Below are 22,320 nucleotides of genomic sequence, written 5' to 3' on the forward strand. Positions count from 1 at the left end.
TTGGGAGGACCTGAGTTCAAATCTCACCTCAGACACTTACTAGCTGTGTGACCCTGGGCTAGTCACTTAACCCGAATTGCCTTAAACATCCAGGGCCATCTCCAGTTGTCCTGATGTATATGTTGCTACTGGACCCAGATGGCTCTAGAGGAGAGAATGAGGTTGGTGACCTTATACAACCCTCCCTCACTTAAATCCAATTCAGTGCAAGTCATGATATCACCCCAATGTCACGGTCCTCGTTGAGAATGAAGGACAAACAACAACAACAAAACAGCAATAGCTTCTTGGATTATCTAACCCCCTAACTTCACAAATGAGAAAAGGGGTGTCCAGTGTGCATAAGACCACCCAAAGTCACATGTACACATAGAGGGCTCTTTTTTTTCTGAAGCAATCTGAAGGCAGCAACAAAGTTTTGATTTTTGTAACCCCAATACTTCGTATGGGGCTAAATGAATGCTTGCTAATTTGGCAGAATTTTTTTGTCTTACCCTGAATATTAACACTTCCCAACCTGGCAAATTTTTTTAAAACTTTTACCCTGACTATTGAATTATAGAATGCTAAAACTGGACAAGACCTTTGAATATCATCTAGTAAATTCTAGACTAATTCCCTTAATCTACAGATGACCCCTACATAACTGCTTCTTCCTCCTACAAAGAGAAGAAAGGGAAAGGGCTTTCATTTTTAAAAAAAATATATATATATATAGTTCTCCCCTTTCCCCAGAAAAAAAGAACCTTATACCCAGTTTACTCTCCATAGCTCAACTGACAAATCCTTCTTTTTATTGTACAGTCTGATGCTCCAAGACCCAGATCTGTTCATCAGGTACCAGCACACATACTATCCCTGCCATCCCCACCCCCAGTGCAGTCCCCTAATTGTTTTCCTGGTCTTCTCGCAAGTGCCCCTTGGTCTGGCCCACATTGTCCTGGCCCATCCCGATTCTAGTCTCCCCCAGAGATGTACAAGCTCCTACCTGTATCTGACCAGCCTGAACAGAGGCCCAGGTGCCAACACAAACCACAGTTCCTCTGGGAGTCATCCCCTTCTAGTTCTTCCCTCCATCATTCCCCGTCTAGGACAGGCCCTGGCTATTACCCTTAAGGGACTATTGTGATAGGTCTTTCTGTTTCCTCCGCTCTGACCACCAGGCTAATCTCCCTTAAACTGAGATCTGGCCACTCTATTTCTCTAGTCAGTAATCTCCAAAGCCTCCCTATTACCTACTCAGTCAAGTTAAAAATCTTTCTTGTTAGCATTTTAGATCCTTCACGATCCTTCCTAGGCTATTCCATATTATTGTTTCTCTCCAAGAAATCAGGGCTGAGGCCAAATGGGACTATTCGATGGCCTCTGGAAAATGCACTTAACCACGGTTTGCCTCAGTTTCCTCAGCTGTAAAGTGTGGATTATAATAGCACTTCTAGCCCAGGGTTGTTGTGAGGATCGAATGAGATAATATGCATAAAGCACTAAGCATGGTGCCCGGCACACAGCAGACCCTTCCTAAGTGGCTGGTCCCTTCTCTCCCTTCTCCTGGCCCACAGCAGGAAGAGCCTGAGACTGGCCTGTGAATCCTCCAGGCTTCATCTAAATAGGGTTAGGGAAAGCTGTCCTCCTTCCATTTACCCCAGGGCAGATATAATCTGAGCTGAGAAGGCCACACTCCCTAAAGCCCCCTTGTCATGGAAGCAGCCAGCACCCCAGCCCTTGTCACAGGCATCCATCCCATACTGCCCCCTTCATACAACCGCGTCATCTAATGCTCCTTCCCTTCCCCTCTCCTTCAGTCCACTGGGCACTAGCTCTTCCTTCTCTGACAACCCAAGGGAAAGAGGGAGGGGGTGCCAGGCGAATCACCTCGGGGAGGGAAAGCAGGGGCCGCCTGACACCTGGGGTTTCCTTCCTGCCAGCTGCCCCGCCCAGCCAGCTCCCCACATGGGGAAAGGTGAAGCCTTCCTTCCCCCCCTCCCCAGGTCCCTCAGAGGGGCAGGAAGCAGGGGAGGGACCTAGGGAGCACCCTTTCCCCTCTAAGAAGCGCATTCTCCAAGTGGGCTCTGTCTCTCCCACCTATTTGACGTTGATTTCTTAGGGTCTCGGCTGCAGGCAGTGGGGCTGGGGCTTGGATTATATTCCCAGCGTGTTCTCTAACCCGTATTCGCCGGCCCTCCCCCCCCCCCCCATCCCCAAGCTTCCCCAGAGCCTTGCAGGAGGTCTCCTCTGCTCCTCTGGGACCTTACCCACAATGTCCTCATAGGCATTCTCCTCTAAAGTGCTCTTGGATCCAAACTTGTGCTGGTTCTCAGTACCGTTCTCGGTGGGGGAGGAGGGGTACAGGGACTGGAGACTGGATGCGTCCTCAAACTCAAAGGATTTTCTGTGGATTCCGAGAACAAGAGTTGTTCAGTGGGGGGGACAGAGGGAGGGTCCCAAGCCCACCCGGTGGAGAAGGCATCCAGAAGCTATGCCCAGAGCCCATTTAAAAAGGGAAACTTATCAAGCTGCAAGGAGGAACCAAATCCCACCTCCCCTCCCCACCCCCCCATCAAAGAAAAAATGATCTCTTTGGCCCTGGGTCCCCTAAAGGGCCACTTTTTCTCTAGAAAAGATCTTAGAGACCACTCCTCCTTAAACACTTAAGGGGGTGGAAGGGCCTAGACATAATACAAATTCTGGGGAATAACTGATGCTCAGCAGGATGTTAAGCACTCAATTAAACATTTTAAAAAGATGCCCCTGAAGTAAAAGGCCATCCCCCATCACCACCATACTGTTGGCAGGGGAGTTTGGAGCCCACAGTAAGCCTGGATCCCAAAGCTTAGACCAAGGCTTTCCCAGCCACACATGATGAGTATTTTGTCATTCTCACACCAGGACAGAAAAGGCCCATGCCAGGGCACGGCCATAAGAGGTCAGGCAGAAGGGAGGGTATCCCATCCCCTCTTCCCACCTCCCAGGATCGGGTCAGGAAAGCCCTGTATAAATAATATAGTGCCACACAAAGCCCTATATTATTACTATCATCACCAAACCTTCTATATATTAGGGACCACCGGTCCTTGACAACCCTCTGAGCATGCTCTCCTCTGATCTGGCTAAAAAAAAAAGAATACAAAAATCATTTGTGAGAGATGGTCTCCTCCTTGTCTATTCTATAAGGCCTTGTGTTTTAGAATAGGCTTCCTGGATTGTAACTAGAGCTGATGGGGGGATGGGGAGGGTCGGGCTGAAGACCCTTTCCCCCAAAACTAAAGCATGATGGTGGAGGCCCAGGGGTCAGGGCATTACAGGAGGGAGACAAGGGATGACAGGTCTTCAGAAAAAAAGCTAACATTATCAGCCCAGCCGGACTCTGGGGAGAAAGGCACCCATGTGTGAGTGTCACACACCCTGGCTGGTCCCACTTCCCGGACAGCTCTGGGGGCCTAGAGCCAGGGAAGAAAGGAATTGGACAGAACCAAAGCCAGGCCTCCCAGAAGGCATTTCTGGGGACGCTATAGGCCCAACCTGTTCAGCAGACAGACCTGCTCTTCAGTAAAAGCGGGGCCTGTCTAATTGGCTTTCAGTGTTTCCCACTTCCCTTTCCCATTCTTCTTCATCAGCATCTTCCTTCCCATCCTCCACAGAGACCCAGTGATTCCATGAGGCTCTTCCTCTGAGAAGGAAGGGACCACATCAATGTATTCATTCCCACTAGTATTAGACTCATCAAGGGGGTGAGCCCCTCATGGGGGTGAGCCATGCTTTTTTTAACAAAGGAGCCTGCTTCAGAAGAATTAATCTCTCAAAGTGGAGTTTAAGGCATTAGTAGATAAGAGATGGGAGGGCTGAGAACATCATGCCCTTTAACTCCTTTTACACAGGCAAAGGCCGACTGTGCCCACGTGGGAGGCTGACCCCAAAATGGGGCCTTTGCCCATTGGGATCATGAACAGAGGTCAAGGCGTCCAAAACAAGCTGAACACAGACTCACTGAGCCTAGAAAGGCCTTTGGGGTCACCTGGTCCAACTTCCTCATTTTACAGACAAGGAGGCTGAGGCCCAGAGACATGATGTCAGTGGCCCAAGATAACAGGCAATGGCAGAGTTGGGATTTGAACCCAGGACACCTCTGCCCTCAAGCTTGGCACTCTATACCGCTCTGTCTCCCATCTTTTAAAAAGGGGGACTTTTTATAGCCCGTCATCAGAATGCTCAGGAAACAGAAAGAAGCATCTGATTATCTGTTATCTATCTTCTCCCTTGAAAAATAAAACTGCCACCACCCCCCACTACCAAACCAGGAGCCGGCTCAGGTATAAAGCACTGGTGGGCTGATGTTACCTGCTCTGGGACTTGCGGTGAAAGCGGGAGTCTTTCTTGAGTCTCCTGGTGACTGGGGGGGCCGGGGTGGAGGGCAGAGGTGGGGGAGCAGCAGGTGTGGGTGAAGGAGGTAGACCATTGCTCGGCTTATTCTTGGGGGTTTTGTCAGCCTCATACTCAAAGGTGCGTTTGGGCTTAGGGACGGGGTTCACGTCCAGGTCTGGGGGGCTCTCAGGGAGCACCTTGGGGGTGGGACTGCTTTGGGGTGGCTCCAGTTTACAGAGGCCACCTCCCTCACTCTCTGGGGGTGGGCCTGCCTCACCCCCAATCCCAACAGCACCCACTCCACGGCCACCACCCCCGGGGATCCCCGCCGACTCCTCCAAGGTGCTAAGGGTGCCCAGGGCGGTGGTCTTCCTCCTCCCTCGATCCACGCTGTAGCAGCTGCTGGGGAGCTGGGGGAGCCCCCGTCCAGGCTGCTCCTTCAGGGCCTGCTCGATCTTCTGGATTCGACTCAGCACGGCTGAGCTCTCCTTGCGGCCCTGGCCCCTGAGGAAGGCGCTGGTGTCGCTGCGGCTGGGCCGCTTCTCCAGCCGGTGGCAGGGGTCCCGCTCAGGTAGCGACTCCCCTTCCTCCTCCGTCTCAGGGTAGGAGCACTCTGAGAAGGTCCGGCTCATCCTCCGGAGGCCCTTGAAATCAAAGGTCTTGTCTGAGCTGCAGGGGGAGGGCAGCACGCTGGGGCAGCCCTCACTGGCTGCCCGGTCGCTCCTGGGGCCCTCCCTCTTCTCCCCAAAAACATTCATCCTGGGCGAGGCCTCTCGGCGGCCTTCCCATGCTGAGATCTTCTCCCGGATACCCAGGCTGCGAGTGCCAGGGCGGCCCCGCGGGATGCTCCGCAGGCAGGCCGACGGACCCAGGGATGGCGTGCTCTGGGCGAGGGGCCGGCCGGCTACCTCCTCCCCATTCTGGGCCTCCCCCTGGAGGTTCTCCTTCTGGTCTTCTCCTTCGCACACCGAGAGTCTGTTGTCCAAGCGGCCGATGCTGGCGGCCTTGACGTGGTGACTAGGGGGTTGGCTGTCCAGGCACAGCTCAGAGGAGCTGTCCGGAGAGGCGGCCTGGGGGCTCCAGTCCTTGAGGAGGAGTTGGGAGCCAGGGCCAGGAGGGGAGCTGCTGGCTGAATTTTCACTGTGGCTGAGTGGGTAGGCAGGGCTTCTTGGTGGAGAGAGCACTGGAGGTGGAGAAACCGATTGAGACCTTTGAGCAAAGAGAGAAAAACGGTATTACTAACCAGAAACATTAAAAAGTTTGGCTCCTGAGACAGTACCCCACAATCCACAGACCACCAGACTAGGAGCCAGGCAGGAAAACAGGTTCAAACTTGGCCTCTGATACTTGGTAGCCAGAGAACCTTGGCCAAGGTGTTGATTTTTCATGACTTCCTATTATGGGAAATACTCACAGATAACTGTCAGCATGGAAAGAATTGGAAAATGAATTTCCTGAGGCTGGGTTTGCTAAGTGACTAAGTGAAGTGACACAGTAGATAAAACACCGGGCCTGGGCTCAGGAAGACCTGAGATAAAATTTAGCCTCAGGCGCAGCTAGGTGGCACAGTGGATAGAGTACCTGCCCTGGATTCAGGAGGACCCAAGTTCAAATCTGGCCTCAGACACTTACCACTTACTAGCTATGTGACCCTGGGCAAGTCACTTAACTCCAATTGCCCCACCAAAAAAACCCCCAAAAACAAAAAAACAACAACAACAACAACAAAAATCCAGCCTCAGATACTTACTAGCTGTGTTACCCTGGGCAAGTCACTTTACCCTGTTTGCCTCAGTTTCCCCATCTGTAAAATGTGCCGGAGAAGGAAATGGCAAACCACTCTAGTGTCTTTGCCAGGAAAATCCCAGATGGGGTCATGAAGAGTCAGACATGAATGAAATACAGTTCAGAGTTGGAAACTCCCACCATTACAGTGGAGTATGATGGCAAGAATACTAGGTTTGTAGTCAGAAGACCTGGGTTCAGATCGCACTTCTGTTCCTTATTACCTGTGTGACCTTGGGAATAGTCCTGGGCCTCTCTGTGGCTTGTTTTCCAGACTACAAAATGAGGCAGTTAGACTAGATAAACTCTACAGTCTCACTCAATTCCCAAGTACTCCCACAATTTCTAAAAACAAAACAAAACAAAAACAAAAACAAAACCCTATGTAGGGAAAGCTGTGCCAGGGTTCACTGCCAGAAAGCCCCAGAATAGGGTTGGAAACAGCGCTCCCAAGCCAAAGGTTTCCTCTGCTCAGCTCCTTTCCCAGGAGGCTGTTGGCTTGGGTCTAACTTAGTATCTCCATAGATAGGTTCCTTCAGAGACTTCACGCATTCGTTCATTCATTCATTCGTTCAATAATTCATTCATTCATTCACCCACCCATCCATCCATTCATCCATTCATTCATCCATTCATTTACCCATCCATACATTCGTCCATTCATTCAACAAACGATTACGGAGCACCGTTTACTGTGTATCACTACAGTTCCCCCAGCCGTAAAATGAGGGTAGTGGGAGACAAGATATTCTTGGGTTTGGGTTTACCCCAAGACGCAGTTCACTAAGTCAGGCTAAGATGCACCAAGCTCTCAGTCACCAAGCTAAGTGGGTAGGAAGGATCCCAGAATGGATGTGAGCTGAGCCTGATGAAGAGAGCGTGTTAAAGGCAAGAAGACAGATCACCTCTAAGTTTGTTTCTCTAGCTGATGCATGATCAGACCGGGGCTGCTTGCAGAGAGAGCTTCTTTCCAAAAATGCTCCCATCCCTGGTCAAGGCTGAGATGGTCCTGCCAATGCTCCTGAGAGGAGAGCCCTGGTCATATCTGCTGGTCATTCATCCCTGCCACCCCTGACTGTGACTGTGTGGCCTCCAGGCTGCCCCTCTCCTCCACCACCCACATCCGGGCTATTAACCGGCCAGTGGGTCAGGCAGCTGCTATTGCTTGCTTTCACAGAGAGGACCCATGTATGGGTGACTCAGTACTTGGTCAACGTTCCCTCTTTAGGGTCATAGCCCCTGGCTGCCCCCAAACAACAGGAAACCAATGTGCTTTAACTTTTTATTTTAAGAAAAGCCCAGGTCCAACAAGAACTTCCCTACACACACACACACACACAGAGTTGAGAAAGCCTTGGCCCAGAGTTCCTCTAGGAGGTATCAATGGAGAGAAAAAGGGAGGAAATTCAATAAATGCAACAAACATTATGCACCTACTATATGCAAAGAACTCTATCAAGTACTGGGGCTATAAAGGCAAAAACAGTCTCTTGCTTTTCAGGAGCTCATATAATATACATAAAGTACTTCACTAACCTTAAAGAGGCTTGCTATAATCAATAATAGAATAGATGTTCGCTACTGCTATTTTTAGTGGAATCACCATCCAGAGCACATAAAGGTCTCAGGCCCCTCCTACTTGTTTGAGAGAATCATAGACCAGCCAAGAGAAGGTCATCAGGTCTAACCCTCAGCCTCCATGCAAAGCTCAAGATATGTGAGATGCAGAGCTGCCTGCCTGATTTCAAAACAAAACAAAACAACCTCCCCCCCATTGATGCTCTTTTCTCTTAAAACTAACCTCACTTAACAACTATCCCCCAACCCCCATCCCCAAGAACCCTCCCTTATAATGGATGTCTGATTCTTCATTTTTTCCTGGAAGGATGATTATAAACTTCCCTTAATAGCCTGACCCAGTGCAGAATTGGACCCAGATGGTCAAATATTTCTTCACAAAGTCCTGACATTTAAAATGCTGACATTTCACTCAGTTTCTCTCCCCTCTGAAGGATGAAGATGAAAAGATTGATCTATTCCTCCCAACATCCCTTCTCAGACCGGAAAGGCAGGACTGGTCACTCATCAACCTCCTCCTTTTGTAGTTTCTACAATACACGCATCTATAACGAGGGGTGCCTGCCAAAGGATCCTATGGCTACAAGCTAGTTTCAGCTGTTGGTGAGAATGGTTACAGCTGGCCATCTTTGAAGGAAACATGGAGGCTGGCCATATAGACTGGTAAAGGTGGCAACAAAGACTAATGCCAGCCGCTGGAACTTGGCCAGAAGTGTCTTAGGATGAGATTTCCAAGCATTGCTCCTTTGTTCTGGAAACCATCTTATTTTATCCTAGTTGCTATAAAGTACTTTTAAAAACAGCTCAGGGTGGTTCTAATGGCCCTTCAGTTTTGTGTATTAAGTTCCCCCTGTATACAATCTTTGATCTGTAAAAAGATCTTTCAGAAGAGGGATTAGTGTCCTTATCCCTAATAACTCATGGTTTTCAGGTAAACCAGGATTTGTTCTAAACTTAATACTCCCACAAGATATGTGGAAAGAGTAGCTTAAAAGAATAGGGCTGGACCCCACTGAATCAGGTAGGGTTAGACCCAGAGTTGGGAACTGACAATTTACATGGCTTTTTTCACCATGCCCCTAGGCTTTCTGCTTCCCATTTTTTCTATCCTTATATGCCTAGTAAAGCTATATTTTCTCTTATCTTAGCTCCATTTGGGAGAGAAGGAGGTGGTTCCTGGCCAATCCAAGAGAACTGGGGAACCCTAAGCATTAAGAGTGAATTGGGGGGGGGAGCAACTAGGTGGCGCAGCGGATAAAGCACCGGCCCTGGATTCAGGAGTACCTGAGTTCAAATCTGGCCTCAGACCCTTGACACTTACTAGCTGTGTGACCCTGGACAAGTCACTTAACCCCCACTGCCCCGCAAAAAAAAAAAAAAAAAAAAAAGAGTGAATTGGGAAAGAGCTGGTGGCAACCAGATCTCTAAATATGGTGGTGGTATACAAAACCCCCAGAAAGAAGGAGGATGCCTCAAGGAGGAGGAACTGTTTGGCTTGGATGAGCAGTTAGAGAAACATGTGAAAAGCATGATAAGAAATCTGGCCTATCTTAAGGTTTATCTCATGAAACCCCAAGAGAACATCTTGATAGGCCAAGACATTAGACAATACCTAATTAAGATGAAATTTAATAAAGACAAATGTAAAGTCTTATATTTCGGTCCCAAAAGTCAATCTGACAGGTACACGATGGGGGAGGCACAGCTGAAGAACAGTGGGAGTTTCGGTGGACTACAAACTCAACATCAATCAACAATATGGTGAAAATCCTCTGATTTAGCAACATGTCCACCAGGATTATAGACCAAGTGGTAATCTCCCCAAAAGATCAAAGCAAGAGGCAAAGGACCCATATATACAAAAAATTTATAGCAGCAGCTCTTTTCATGATGACAAGGAATCAGAAATTGAGGGGATGCCCATCAATTGGGGAATGGCTGAACAAGTTGTGGAATATGATTGTGATGGAATACTACTATGCTATAAGAAATGATGATCAGGATGGTTTCAGAAGAAGCTGAGAAGATTTATATGAACTGATGCAAAGTGAAGTGAACAGAACAAATTATAAAACAAATATTCTAAAGACAAACAACTCCAAAAGATTTAGGAACACCAATTACTGCAATGATCAACTGATAAATTCCTGAGGACTCATGATGAAAAATGCTTCCCACCTTCTGATAAGAGAGGAGATGGACTCAACGTGCAAGGTGAGACATATTTTTTAGACATAGCCAATGAGAGGTTTTGTTTTTCTTATTACATGTTTTTAACAGGGGTTTTATTTTCCTTTCTTTCTCAATTAGGGGTGGGAGGTAGAGAAAGCAGATTTTCACTGATGGAAAAAAATAAAATTTCATTTAAGAAAACAATATGATATGTAAGAGCAAAGAAAGCTAACGCCATCTTTGGATGCATTAAGAAAGATATAACAGGGGGAACTAGGTGGCACAGTGGATAAAGCACCGGCCCTGGATTCAGGAGGACCTGAGTTCAAATCTGGCCTCAGACACTTGACACTTACTAGCTGTGTGACCCTGGGCAAATCACTTAACCCTTGTTGCTCCGCCCCCCCAAAAAAGATATAACATCTAGAACTAGGGAGGTGATGGTCCCATTGTATTCTGCTCTGTACCCTATCTGGATAATTATGTTCTATTCTGAGCACTGTATTTTAGAAGCAAGCTGCAGACTGTCCAAAGGAAGACAGTCAGAATGGTGAATGGCATCGCATGCCACATAAAGATCTCTGAAGGAATTGGAGGTGTTTGAGAAAACATCTTGAGGAAGAAAAGATTGAGAAGGGAACAAACAGTGGAAGGACTATCCCACAGAAGAGGGATTACACTTGCTTTTCTCAGCTCCTCTGAGCAGAACTAGGCACCGAGTTTCAAAGAGGGAAATTAAGTTTGTTTAAAAGAAGAACTTTCTTTCTTTTCTTTTCTTCTTCTTTTTTTTTTTTTTGCAGGGCAATGAGGTTTAGTGACTTGCCCAGGGTCACACAGCTAGTAAGTGTCAAGTGTCTGAGGCTGGATTTGAACTCAGGTCCTCCTGAATTCAGGGCTGGTGCTCTATCCACTGCGCCACCTAGCTGCCCCAAAAGAAGAACTTTCTAACAATTAGAGCTAGCCCAAAGGGAGACAAGGCCGGTACTAGTTCATGGCTGACAAGGAATTCTTGCACTGGTACAGGCTGGACTCAACGGCTTTTGAGATCCCTTCCAACCTGATTTTGTGATATAAAGTGTAAAAATTTCATTAGGAGAGTGTACGTTTAGCATTGGTTTCCTCCCAGCCTCTGAGCAACTTTGCCCTTCCTTCCCTCTCGAGGGAGTGGAGGAGAGGGCCTCTGGAGGCAGGCACTATGAACATGCTCTCCCTTGTTGGTCCTGTTCATGGGGAGGCGCTGCCGATCTGCCCCAGTTGGGTACAGCTACCAAAACCACCACAATTATTTTGCCAGCACAAACATTTAGGCTGCTACTTGTCACCCAGGAAGAGAAACTCTAGCTGAGAGAGTAAAAAGCCAACCGGTATTAAATAATATCCATCATGCTCGGCGATTGGAATAGCCGAGATCCCACTGAAGAACTTGGCTGGGCTTCGACCTGACCCCTGGCAAACAGCAAGCCCTGCATGCTCAGAGGTGTCTGATTTGGGGATTTTCATGGGTGTGGCTTACTGGGGAAAGAATGTCCATGAAGCACATGACTGGTTTTCTATTTGTGTTTTTCTGTGATGTCGACGTGACCCTGTGGTCAAGCCAGAGAAGAAGAATGGAGAGAAACAATCAGTCAGAAGGGAAGGGCAATCAAAGCGGAAGGGGACAGAAAGAGTAAATGGCCGAGAAAGACAGAAAATGAAAACAAGAGAGAGGGACAGTGAAAGAGTGAGACAAAAAGAAGGGCTAATGGAAAAGAGACAAAAAAGTCAGGCAGACAGAGACTGGGACAGAGAGACAGCAAGAGAGAGACAGAGACAGAGAGAAGCATAAATAGAGATAGAGAGAGACACAGAGAGACAAAAATGGAGAGAGACAGAAAGGCTGAGAAAATATGAGATTAGGCTCAAGAGGAAAGGAGTAAAAGAAGTGGAAAGAAATAGAAAAATGGAGACAGAGACACTGATACAGAGAGATAAAGCCAGAGAGTAAGATGTAGGAACAAATACATGCACTCCCAATGATACGGCTCCCCTTGAGAACATGACCCAGCTCCCGAGTTAGTGACATAGTAGATTCTCAGGTAACACACCCAGACAATGAATTCTCGGCAGGGGATGCACCATTTATTGGCAAACCCAGCCAGGGACTTTTCCACTGGGGAGGCTACCTTTAACACCTGGGTGAGAAAGCATTTGGAAATTCAACTTGTATTAGGGTTGGCTGTTTCTGAACAAAGAGCTTCTTGGGCGTCTCACTTGGGTTTTGTGCCACCCTAGGCTCTCCCCATCATCACCCCCATGTCAAGGCATTCCCGTACATTGGCTTTACCTGGGTATTAACCATTAACCCTACTGTTCCCTCCTATTCACTTGGAAGGATGGAGACTCCAGCCAGAATGGCATCTCAGTCCATTCCCACTGAGACAAACCTACCCAGTTTCTGCCCCAAACTAGCTGGAGTCTGCTGAACAAAGAAACCATCAAGCCTGCCTGTCACAAGCCCCGGGGCTACAAGGCCACATGTGCCAACTACATCCGGGAGAAAGCAAACAAGGGCACAGATGAAAGAATGCAGCCAAGCCAGCTCCAGCCTGTGGGGAATTCAGTTATGAGGGAAGGTGGGAAGTGAATTGACTTCTGCCCAGCTGTCTTTCCAAACTAAGGAAGGGCAGGAGTCCAGTCTGTTGTTCTGAATATGGGTCAGAACCTGCCCTTATTGAACATCCTACCAAGAAGCCACACCCAGGAAAGAGTCTGCCCAAGTCCTTGCTCTTGGGGGTACCAAGGTCTAATGGGGGAGAGAGGGCACACACACACAATACAAAAACAATCTCCAACACAATTCTAGCCAGAACTAGAAGGGCTGTGACTAGAAGGAGGATTGGCGTGTTTGTGGTAAGGAAGTAACCGGTTACTCTGAAAAAGTTTCATGGGGGAGATGAGTTCAGGGCAGATCTTCAAGGGGAGTAATTGGGAGAGAAGTATGGCCCCAAAGAAAAGTCCAATAGTCTTTCACTTGCACTCTGAGCAGCCCTCCGGGCCACCCTGGTGGAATGAAGGCCTGCGTTCTCATCAATCATTTCCCACCTTTGCCACAGCTCTCAGAGCTCCACGAGCCAACCCTTGGTTAAAGGGCATGTTGGACATGGCAAATCCTTCTTGATGCTCCAGGGATTGAGAACTTGACTCCACACAGAGGTAGGAAGAGCCACCCATTCAATAGGCTATAAGGAGACCAGGGACAGCTGGTGAGAGGCGGAGCCTTTTTTTCTCCATCTGATCCTCCCTCCTCTTGCACACCCATTGGGAGTTGTTGTGCCAGGCATGAAGGCCCCTAGAGCATTCCCAGCTCATGGGAAATGCTAAAGTCTACTCCTGTTCCCTTTTCAGGATGGTGTAAGGGGTGGGGGTGTCACTCAAGGCCCCTTGAATGAACCAGTCAGATATACTGACCAGGTGTGAACAAAGCCTAGACATCTCTATGGAATCAAAGATCCCCATTTGAAGTAACTACCTTAACCAGGTGAGAACACCACGAGGCAATCAAACTATCAATCAAGAGCATTAGGAGCTAGTTCACATTCAAGAGCCCTTTATAGGGAGGGAAAGGGAAGAAGGAGGTGAGTCTCTAACTCCTCCCCCTCCCCTGACCAACAGAGAACCTCATGAACTTCAGAAAGTCTGAGGATTGAGACTTTTCACGGGCAGTCCCAGGAGCATCAAGCTGGCAGCAATGTCTGTACATCAGGGGCCAAGAATGAATTGGACACACTACAGGGAGCTACAGCATTCCTAGGGGGAACAGCTTGAAGACTCCAGTAAGAGGACCACCAGGAACTGTGAGTTACCCCCTATGCCATGTGCTCTAAGGTGGAGACCACTCCCTCCTTGACTCTATATACACTGGTGGAAGAGTGGGTTACATCGTGATGGAATATTACTGTGCCATAAGAAATGACAAGCAGGATGATTTCAGAAAAACCTGGAAAGATTTATATGAGCTAATGCACAGTGAAGTGAGCAGAACCAGAATGTTGTACACAGTGACAGCAAGACTATTTGATGAAGAACTGTGAATGACCTGACTATTCTCAGCAATACAATGGTCCAAGACAATCCCAAAGGACTAATGATGAAGCAGACTATTCACTTCCAGAGAAAGAACTGATATTGACTGAAGCATGTATTTTCACTTTATTTCTTTTTTTCTTTTATTTGATTTTTCTTATACAAAATGACTAATATGGTAATGCTTTCAATAATTACACATGTAAAACCTATATCTGATTGCTCACTACCTAAGGGGGGGGGGAAGGGAGGAATAGAATTTGGAACTCAAAACTTTAAATTAAAAATGTTTATTAAAATTTTTTCAATCAATAAATAAATATAATTTGTGCCAAAAAACCGAGTGGGTCACAGACTTTTGGGAGGATGTTTTGTACCAACTGTTCTTACTATATGCTATTTTTATAACATACCGTTTCTTAAAAGTTAATTAAGTCTGGTGACAGATATAAACATTATCATTGGGATGGAGGGAATGGGAAACTTTTGAGGGTGCTTATAAGCTATGGTACTAGAAAAATACCTCCCCCCTAGATCTGCTGGGTCCCCTAGGACCCTGAGGGGAGATATAGTAGCCACAGTCTAGGGACCCAGCCTGCTGGTATAAATAGGGGTGGAGAGGAAGTTGGAGCAAATGTTACAAAGGGAAGCCCAGAGCCCAGGGCCAAAACCTTGTCAGCTGGGCCTGACATGCTGCTGTAGTGCAAAGACAAACCCTCCTATGTTCAGGTCTCTTATCCACTTTAACCAACTATTCTTCCTCCTTTTCCTCCCCCTCCCTTCCTCTTCATTCGTGTCGCCTTCTCTCCTTTTCCTCTCTCTTCTTCCCCCCTTCCCCTTCATTCCTCACTCTCCCACTTCTCTTCCTCATTCCTTCTTTTTCTCTGACCTTTCTTCCTCCCCCCGCCCCCTTTCCTTCCTTCCTTCCTTCTTTCCATTTCCTGAGTACTCACTCCTTGGCAAGAGCCCTCTGCTTGGGGCTGCATAAGACAAGGTGATACAAGGCTGGCTCCTTGCTCTCTATGAGTTTATAGCTAAGTAAGGAAGATAAAACATACAAATGGCTCTAACATAAGGCATTTAACAAGGATCATAGGAACGTTCTGAACCAAGTGTTACAGGGCAATAAAGGAAGGATGGTTCAGGGCTCAGGGTCCAGGAGAAGACGGCACTTAAGCTGAGCCTTAATGGGTTTCACTGGGGGACAGGAGAGGTGGGGAGAGGTTTCTAGGCAAGGGAAACAACAAGAACCAAGGTACAGAAGTGGGAAAGTACAACATCACTTGGCAAACTTTAAGAACGGTGAGATGTGTAGGAGAAGTGGGACAAGATAAGCCTAGAATGGTAGGTTGGGGGGAGACAACGTAGGACCTTGAATGCAAGAATGAAGACCCACAAGGATTTCTGAGCAGGAGAGTGACAATACCCGACTCGTGTTTTAGGAAGATTGATCTGGTGGTGATGTACGCAGCATGGTGGACAGAACACTGGCTTGGGAGTTGGGAGACCTGGCTTTGAATCTGGCTTCGCTACTAACAACTTGGCCTTAGACAAGTCCCGCTGCCTTTCAGGACCTGTTTCTTAAGTTGTATTAGATGATCTCTATCTAAGATCAATTCTGGATCTGCTGGTCTATGATTTTACATGATTGGGGGGGGCAATGGGGGTTAAGTGACTTGCCCAGGGTCACACAGCTAGTAAGTGTCAAGTGTCTGAGGCTGGATTTGAACTCAGGTCCTCCTGAATCCAGGGCTAGTGCTTTATCCACTGCGCCACCTAGCTGCCCCGGTCTATGATTTTAAGGACAAAAGGAAGGAGGGACTGGAGGGAAGGAGATGAAGTAGGGGGTCTGTGGCAAATAGATGAGGAAAGAGGTGATAACAGCTTTTAGGAGACCAATGGCCAGAAGCTACCCAGAGACTGGGTTTCATATTATTGAATCTTTAATTGAGCCCTCACTGCTATAAGCCAATCTTTTTACTCTTCACAGTGACTGTTCCAAATCTCTCTCTTCAAACCTCCCACGCTCCCCTCCCCCAAGTCTTCCTCATCTCTCAGCAGAGGATCCACTCCTCACACTTGATTCAGAAAAGCAGGGGACACACACCCCAAGAACTTCCTCCACTCCATTTGTCTCCACCTCAAAGCCCTTGAGATCATCTCCCATTTTCTCTCCCTTTCCTTCAGTCTTGGGTAAACAAGTAATTCTCTTCACATCTCTAAGCCCAACCCCTTTGGTCCCCTCTATCCCATTCCTCCTCATCTTCTCCAGCAGATTTTCCCCACCGTCTCCAATCTCTCCTTTTCACAGGTTCATTCAGTTCTATCTCCAAACATGTGCAGGGTTCCCACATTTTAAAGCTCATTTGACCTTGTCATTGCCAAAAGCTCATTTAACCTTAATGAGTTTTAAAAATTCATTTAACTATACCATTCCCTAAAGATCTCTCTCCTTGCAAAAGCTATCTACATCCATTGCCTCCATCTCCTCTCCTTACTGGCTTTTAAACGCCTTATAAACTCCGTTTCCTGATCTCATTCCTCAATTGAAGCTGCTCTCTCCAAAGTTTCCACTGCTCTGTCTTAGCTGCCAAATCTTTTTCTCAGTCCTCCTCCTTCTTGACCCACCCCTCCAGTATTTGAGAGCCAAGTGCCATGTTGTGGATATTCTTTCCCTTTCCAGACATTTCACGACACTGTTCTCTCCCACTCTACCTTTCATCGATTTTCCCAACTCATTCTCATTCTCCTTTGTTGGATCTCCATCCATACCCCACCCCCTAACTCTGCATGGGTTTTCTTCAAGACTCTGTCCTGAGCCGCCTCCTCTTCCCTCTCTACAGCCCCTCTCTTGCAGTGATCTCATCAATTCCCATGGGTTCAATTATCTTCAAGAAGCCAAGTCCTTGATCTATATATCCAGCCATTATCCCTTTCTTGAGCTCTCATCCTAAATAACCAACTCCCTCTTAGACATTTCTGTCAATGCCCCATAGGCGTCTCAAACTCAACCAAGCCCCAAATAGAATTATCACTGCTCCTGCTCCACTCCTGAGAAAGTCCACACCTTCCCTCTATTTCTGTCAAGGACATCATGGTCCTTCTGGTCACCCAGGTTCAGGGTCATGCTTCATTCTCCCTCATTTCCCCATATTTAATTAGTTGCCAATTGTTGCTGATTCTACCTCTACTAACGTCTCTAATAATCCATCTCTTTGTCTCTAGTTACACAACCATCACCCTAATTCAGGCCCCCATTACCTCTTGCTTGGATGATTGCAATAGCCTCCTAATTGGTCTTCCCCCCTGCAGGTTGGCCCCCGAATAGCTGTTAAATTGATAATTCTAAAGCATGTCACTCCTCTGTTCAAAAAAGCTTCAGTGAGGCCCTTTTTGCTCCTCTGTTTAGTATTTAAAATATTTTACAGTCTGAACCAACCCACCTTTTCACATAGTCCATGTTCTAGCTAAATGGGTCTACTTAATGGTCCTCATACATAACATTCTATTTCCTGTCCCCGTGCCTTTGCCCAGGCTGTGCCTCATGCCTGTAATGCATCCTTCTGCTCACCTCTACCTCTTAGATTCCCTACATTCTTTCAAAACTCAGTTCACAAGTCACCATTATTAAAGCCTTTCCTCATCTCCCGAGTGGCACAGTGTCCCTGCAACCCTGTAAACTGCATTGTGTTTATTTTGCATATATTTCCTATTTTTTATATGTGTTCCTATTTGCCCCAATAAGATGTAGAAGTCAGGGGCTGTTTTATTTTTATTTCCAACACCCCAGCACCCAGCACACAAGGCAGGAATAGGGATTGGGTCTATGATTTCATTTATATTGGAAATTCCTGAATGAGATTCTCTCTACCAGTGTAATTACTCCTCCTCCTCCTGATAATAATGATGATATTAAAGATAATGATGGTAACAACAAGCATTTACAGAGTGCTTTAAGGTTTGCAAAGCACTGTACACATGTTATCTCACTCGATCCTCACAATGACACCATAAGGTAGCTAGGTATTAATAATATTAACCCCATTTCACAAATGAAGAAGCTGTGGCAGAGAGAGGATTGCACAGCCAGTGTCAGAAGTTTCCCACAAGCCACACAGTAGGCATTTTCAAACTCTAGAGCGTCAAATGCTAGAGAATCCAGTGAGGAGAGGTCATTAATTACTGAAAGCTAACAGCCAGAAGGATGTATGATTGGGGGAGCAAGAAGGCACCTGGAAAACACCACCAAGTGACCACAACCCAGAGTTACACCTGGGACAGTTACACCCAAACCAAGGAAAATCACAATATTTACACTCTTGTAATATATCAGGTTGGCTTTTACCACCACACCAATCAACTGCATTACAACAGGGATACTTGCAGGAACTGGAATGCAGTGGGGCCTGGTGGAGGATGGGCAGGTAGAAGGGTGATGAAAATTCTGCTTGTGGGCTCCGTATAAAAGAGAAAGGGGAAGGAAGGAAGGAAGGAAGGAAGGAAGGAAGGAAGGAAGGAAGGAAGGAAGGAAGGAAGGAAGGAAGGAAGGAAGGAAGGAAGGAAGGAAGGAAGGAAGGAAGGAAGGAAGGAAGGAAGGAAGGAAGGAAGGAAGGAAGGAAGGAAGGAAGGAAGGAAGGAAGGAAGGAAGGAAGGAAGGAAGGAAGGAAGGAAGGAAGGAAGGAAGGAAGGAAGGAAGGAAGGAAGGAAGGAAGGAAGGAAGGAAGGAAGGAAGGAAGGAAGGAAGGAAGGAAGGAAGGAAGGAAGGAAGGAAGGAAGGAAGGAAGGAGACAAGTGAAAACCCAAAGCAGCAGCAAAAGAGTAATGGAATTCCTGGACCGAGCAGGAGCTAGAACCAAGGAAGAGCAAGAACCATGAGCCAAACCCAGACTTTGCCCATCATTATGGCTGTGAGTTGTGTGAACTATGTAAATCCTAGAATTCCAGAGTTGGTCCTCAATCGCCCCCCTGTTCTTCCCCACTTAAGGAAGGGTCTTAACCCTAGAGTAGAACTAGGAATCTGGAGGCCTATCTAGGTCCCTGAAGGAAATGAAATTCACTGGAGGGCCCGGATGCTTGGCTCTCTTGCCAAGCACAAGTGCTTTCCCCTTGGGCTGGGTTGGGTAACCAAGATAGTAGTGTAAGTCTGGGCTGATCTCTGGGGAAGGACTGGGAGAGTTGTATTGAATGTTTATACAGATACAGGTGAGAGTTCCTTTCATTTTTTGTTGGGTTTGGTAAGAACTGTTTTATACTCAATGTGTTGTTATTAGCTCCAGCTCTTTTTTTTTTTTTTTTTTTTGGTGAGGCAATTGGGCTTAAGTGACTTGCCCAAGGTCACACAGCTAGTAAGTGTTAAGTGTCTGAGATCACATTTGAACTCAGGTCCTCCTGAGTCCAGGGCCGGTGCTCTATCCACTGCTCCACCTAGTTGCCCCGATTAGCCCCAACTCTTGCAGGAAAGTGGGGGCCCTTTACCTTTTCTGTAAAGAATCATACACAAGCTAATTTCTGGTGTTTCCAGGTTAGACGCTACATAGGGAGAAGAACGAAAGCATAGACTAGCAAGGCACCAGCAAGATTAAAGCTGGTTTTCATAAGCCCAGAGGTTTGGGTTCTGCATCACAGATTCCCTAACTCTCCTAACACTTAGAAAAAAAAGGGGCAATGTGGCTCTGTAGTTAGACTGGGGAGTCAGAAAGACCTAGACTCAAGTCTTGCTTTTGACGGGTACTGGCTGTGTGACCCTAACAAATCACCCAACCTCTCAGGGCCCCAGGCAACTCTAAGACTAAAGGGTGTAGAATAGGCATCTGCTTAGGTAAAGGGAGTTTCCTCCCTGGGAGTCCTCAAATCAATGAAATCATAGCTCAAGAACAACAGGAAACAACTGACTACCAATATGAGAGTCATTTCTGAATCAGATGTTTTGGGGAAGCTTTAGAGCAAAGGACCAGACCAACATCCAACCAGAGAGGACCCCCCAGACAAGTACACCAGCTCTAGCCTGACCTTTTCAGACCAAGTACTGAGAGCAGGATATGGAGAAAGGAACAGACATTGATATGTCTGCTGTGTCCCCCAGGCTTCGATTATCTTAGGAAAAAGTAAAGCAGAGTAGAGCATCTGCTATTTATTGCTCACCCTATCCCTCAAACCTCCAGGGGAGAGGAAAGGGCTCTGGTCTAACTCACTTATCTGCTAGGCTCTCTTGGAGATGATTGATCCTTGACAACCATCTTAGGGCAGGAGATGGCATGTACCACTGGATAACCCAGGCCAGCTACAACCCATCTCACCTGTTTCTGCTCGCAGAAAAACCTGATAAGGCTGCCCACTACTCTATTCACCCTGGGGTCCAGGCCAACTATTCCCAGGGGTTCTGGACCTCAGTCCTGCTACCTCTCGATCCCAAGGGCCATGGCTAATTTGTACAATGCTATCTCCCAGGCCGGGTCCTGAAGACACCAGCTCCCCACTCACCGGCCCAGGGTCTCCCGGGGGTTCTTAGTGCCTCCGGCTCCGTGGGTGATGCTGGCATTCTTGTTGGCAGTCATGGTCATCTCGGCTCTCTGTGAATGCAAGTCCCTGAAAAGGAGAAAGGATGCATGAGAAACAGAATCCCGAGTTGGTCAGCCGGTACCTCTGATACTTTTCAGAAGGCCTGGAAAACTACCTTTTAAACCAAGCATCAACTCCAAGTGTGACAGCATAAGAGGCAGACAGGCCAACCCACAGAAGCACATATGCATACAATATGAAATCCATTCTCAATATAGAAACCATAGTCAAAAATGAACTCTAATGCCCCATAGTGAGGGAGAATGATGATGATGTGATATCATTAGACATTATACATTATTAGAATTGTGTTTATGCTTAAGGGTCTCTTTTTTTTTCTTTATTGGTGGGGCAATGAGGGTTAAGTGACTTGCCCAGGGTCACACAGCTAGTGTCAAGTGTCTGAGGCCCGATTTGAACTCAGGTCCTCCTGAATCCAGGGCTGATGCTTTATCCACTGTGCCACCTAGCTGCCCCAAGGGTCTTTCTTTATGTCACATCATATGCATAAAAATTCATGTTTTTCCAGGTGATATCAGCTGTGAAACACACCACCCTCTGCCCACTCATCAAGGTTCAAAGACTGGCCTTCCTCAGATTCCTTCCTCTCTCCTCACAGCCAATCAGGTGGTAAACCCTATCATTGCTACTTCTAGAATGGGAATGTGTCCCTTTTTGCCCATTTATTTACACAGTCCCCTCCTGGCTCAGGCCCTCATTGCTCCTCCCCTGGAGTATTACAATTGCCTTTAATTTGATGGGAGGGTCTGTCTCCAGCCTTGTCCAATTTGCTATAGACAATACTGCCAGAGTAATCTTCCTAAATGCCGGTGATTCCGGCTCTAATCACGTCACCCCTTCTTGCTCACTTCAAAGACCTTCAGTGACTCTTTACCTATTAAAATCTGATTTCCTTTAATTGGCACTTAAGCCCCTCTATGACTTGGCCCAAACTAGCCTTTGTGATTATATCTCCAGTGATTCTCCCTTTTATGAACCGCACTTTCCAAACAAATTGGACTCATTTGCTATTATCCAAAGACACCCTCACCTTTGCTCAAAGTGTTCCCTCTGCCTGGAATGTCTTTTCCCCCCTCCTCTGTCTCCCCCTGATCATCCCCAGCCAAATGCCACCAGTCCAATTCCTATGCATCCCCTTTAATCTCTTTTAATATTTAAATGCTATCTCCTCCAGGAAAACCCTTCCCTGATCCCCAGAGGGAATGGATATTCCTATCCTCTAATCCAGTGGTATCAGACTGTAATAGAAAGGGTTGCCACTTAAGAATTCCTGTTTGAGACATTGACTTAGAAAACCACATTTAAAAAAATTTTTAATGAAATTAAATTTATTTTTTATTTTTTGGTGAGGCAATTGGGGTTAAGTGACTTGCCCAGGGTCACACAGCTAGTAAGTGTCAAGTGTGTGAGGTCAGATTTGAACTCAGGTCCTCCTGAATCCAGGGCCAGTACTCTATCTACTGTGCCACCTAGCAGCCCCATAGAAAACCACATATTAACATTATCTATGTTCTACTGTATTTTTATTTATTTTATTAAATATTTCCTAATTGCATTTTAATCTGATCTGGAGTATTAACCTGCCTTTGACACCTCTGCACATTTTTAGATTCTAGTTGATGTTATCTCCCTTAATTGACTAAACTCCAGAGAAGTGTGTCCAAGTTTTCTATATAGCATTTAGCAGAGGGCCTTGCTTGTCTTGTTCAATAATTATTTGATGAAAAATTATATGAAATTTGTGGTAAATATCATTAATTTCCACAAATATGCATATCTATGGTC

At 46.9% G+C, this 22,320-nt stretch overlaps 1 protein-coding gene across 1 annotated transcript in view; it reads right to left on the reverse strand.

Moving 5' to 3' along the window:
- DENND2B (DENN domain containing 2B) overlaps nucleotides 1-22,320 on the reverse strand; it is a 212,496-nt gene that overhangs the window by 51,686 nt on the left and 138,490 nt on the right. Inside the window, 3 exon segments of the mRNA XM_043970649.1 lie at nucleotides 2,253-2,389; nucleotides 4,336-5,568; nucleotides 20,437-20,541. Coding sequence (XP_043826584.1) covers nucleotides 2,253-2,389; nucleotides 4,336-5,568; nucleotides 20,437-20,541 — 1,475 coding nt within the window.

Source organism: Dromiciops gliroides, chromosome 6 (assembly GCF_019393635.1).
Source record: "Dromiciops gliroides isolate mDroGli1 chromosome 6, mDroGli1.pri, whole genome shotgun sequence".
Taxonomy (NCBI): domain Eukaryota; kingdom Metazoa; phylum Chordata; class Mammalia; order Microbiotheria; family Microbiotheriidae; genus Dromiciops; species Dromiciops gliroides.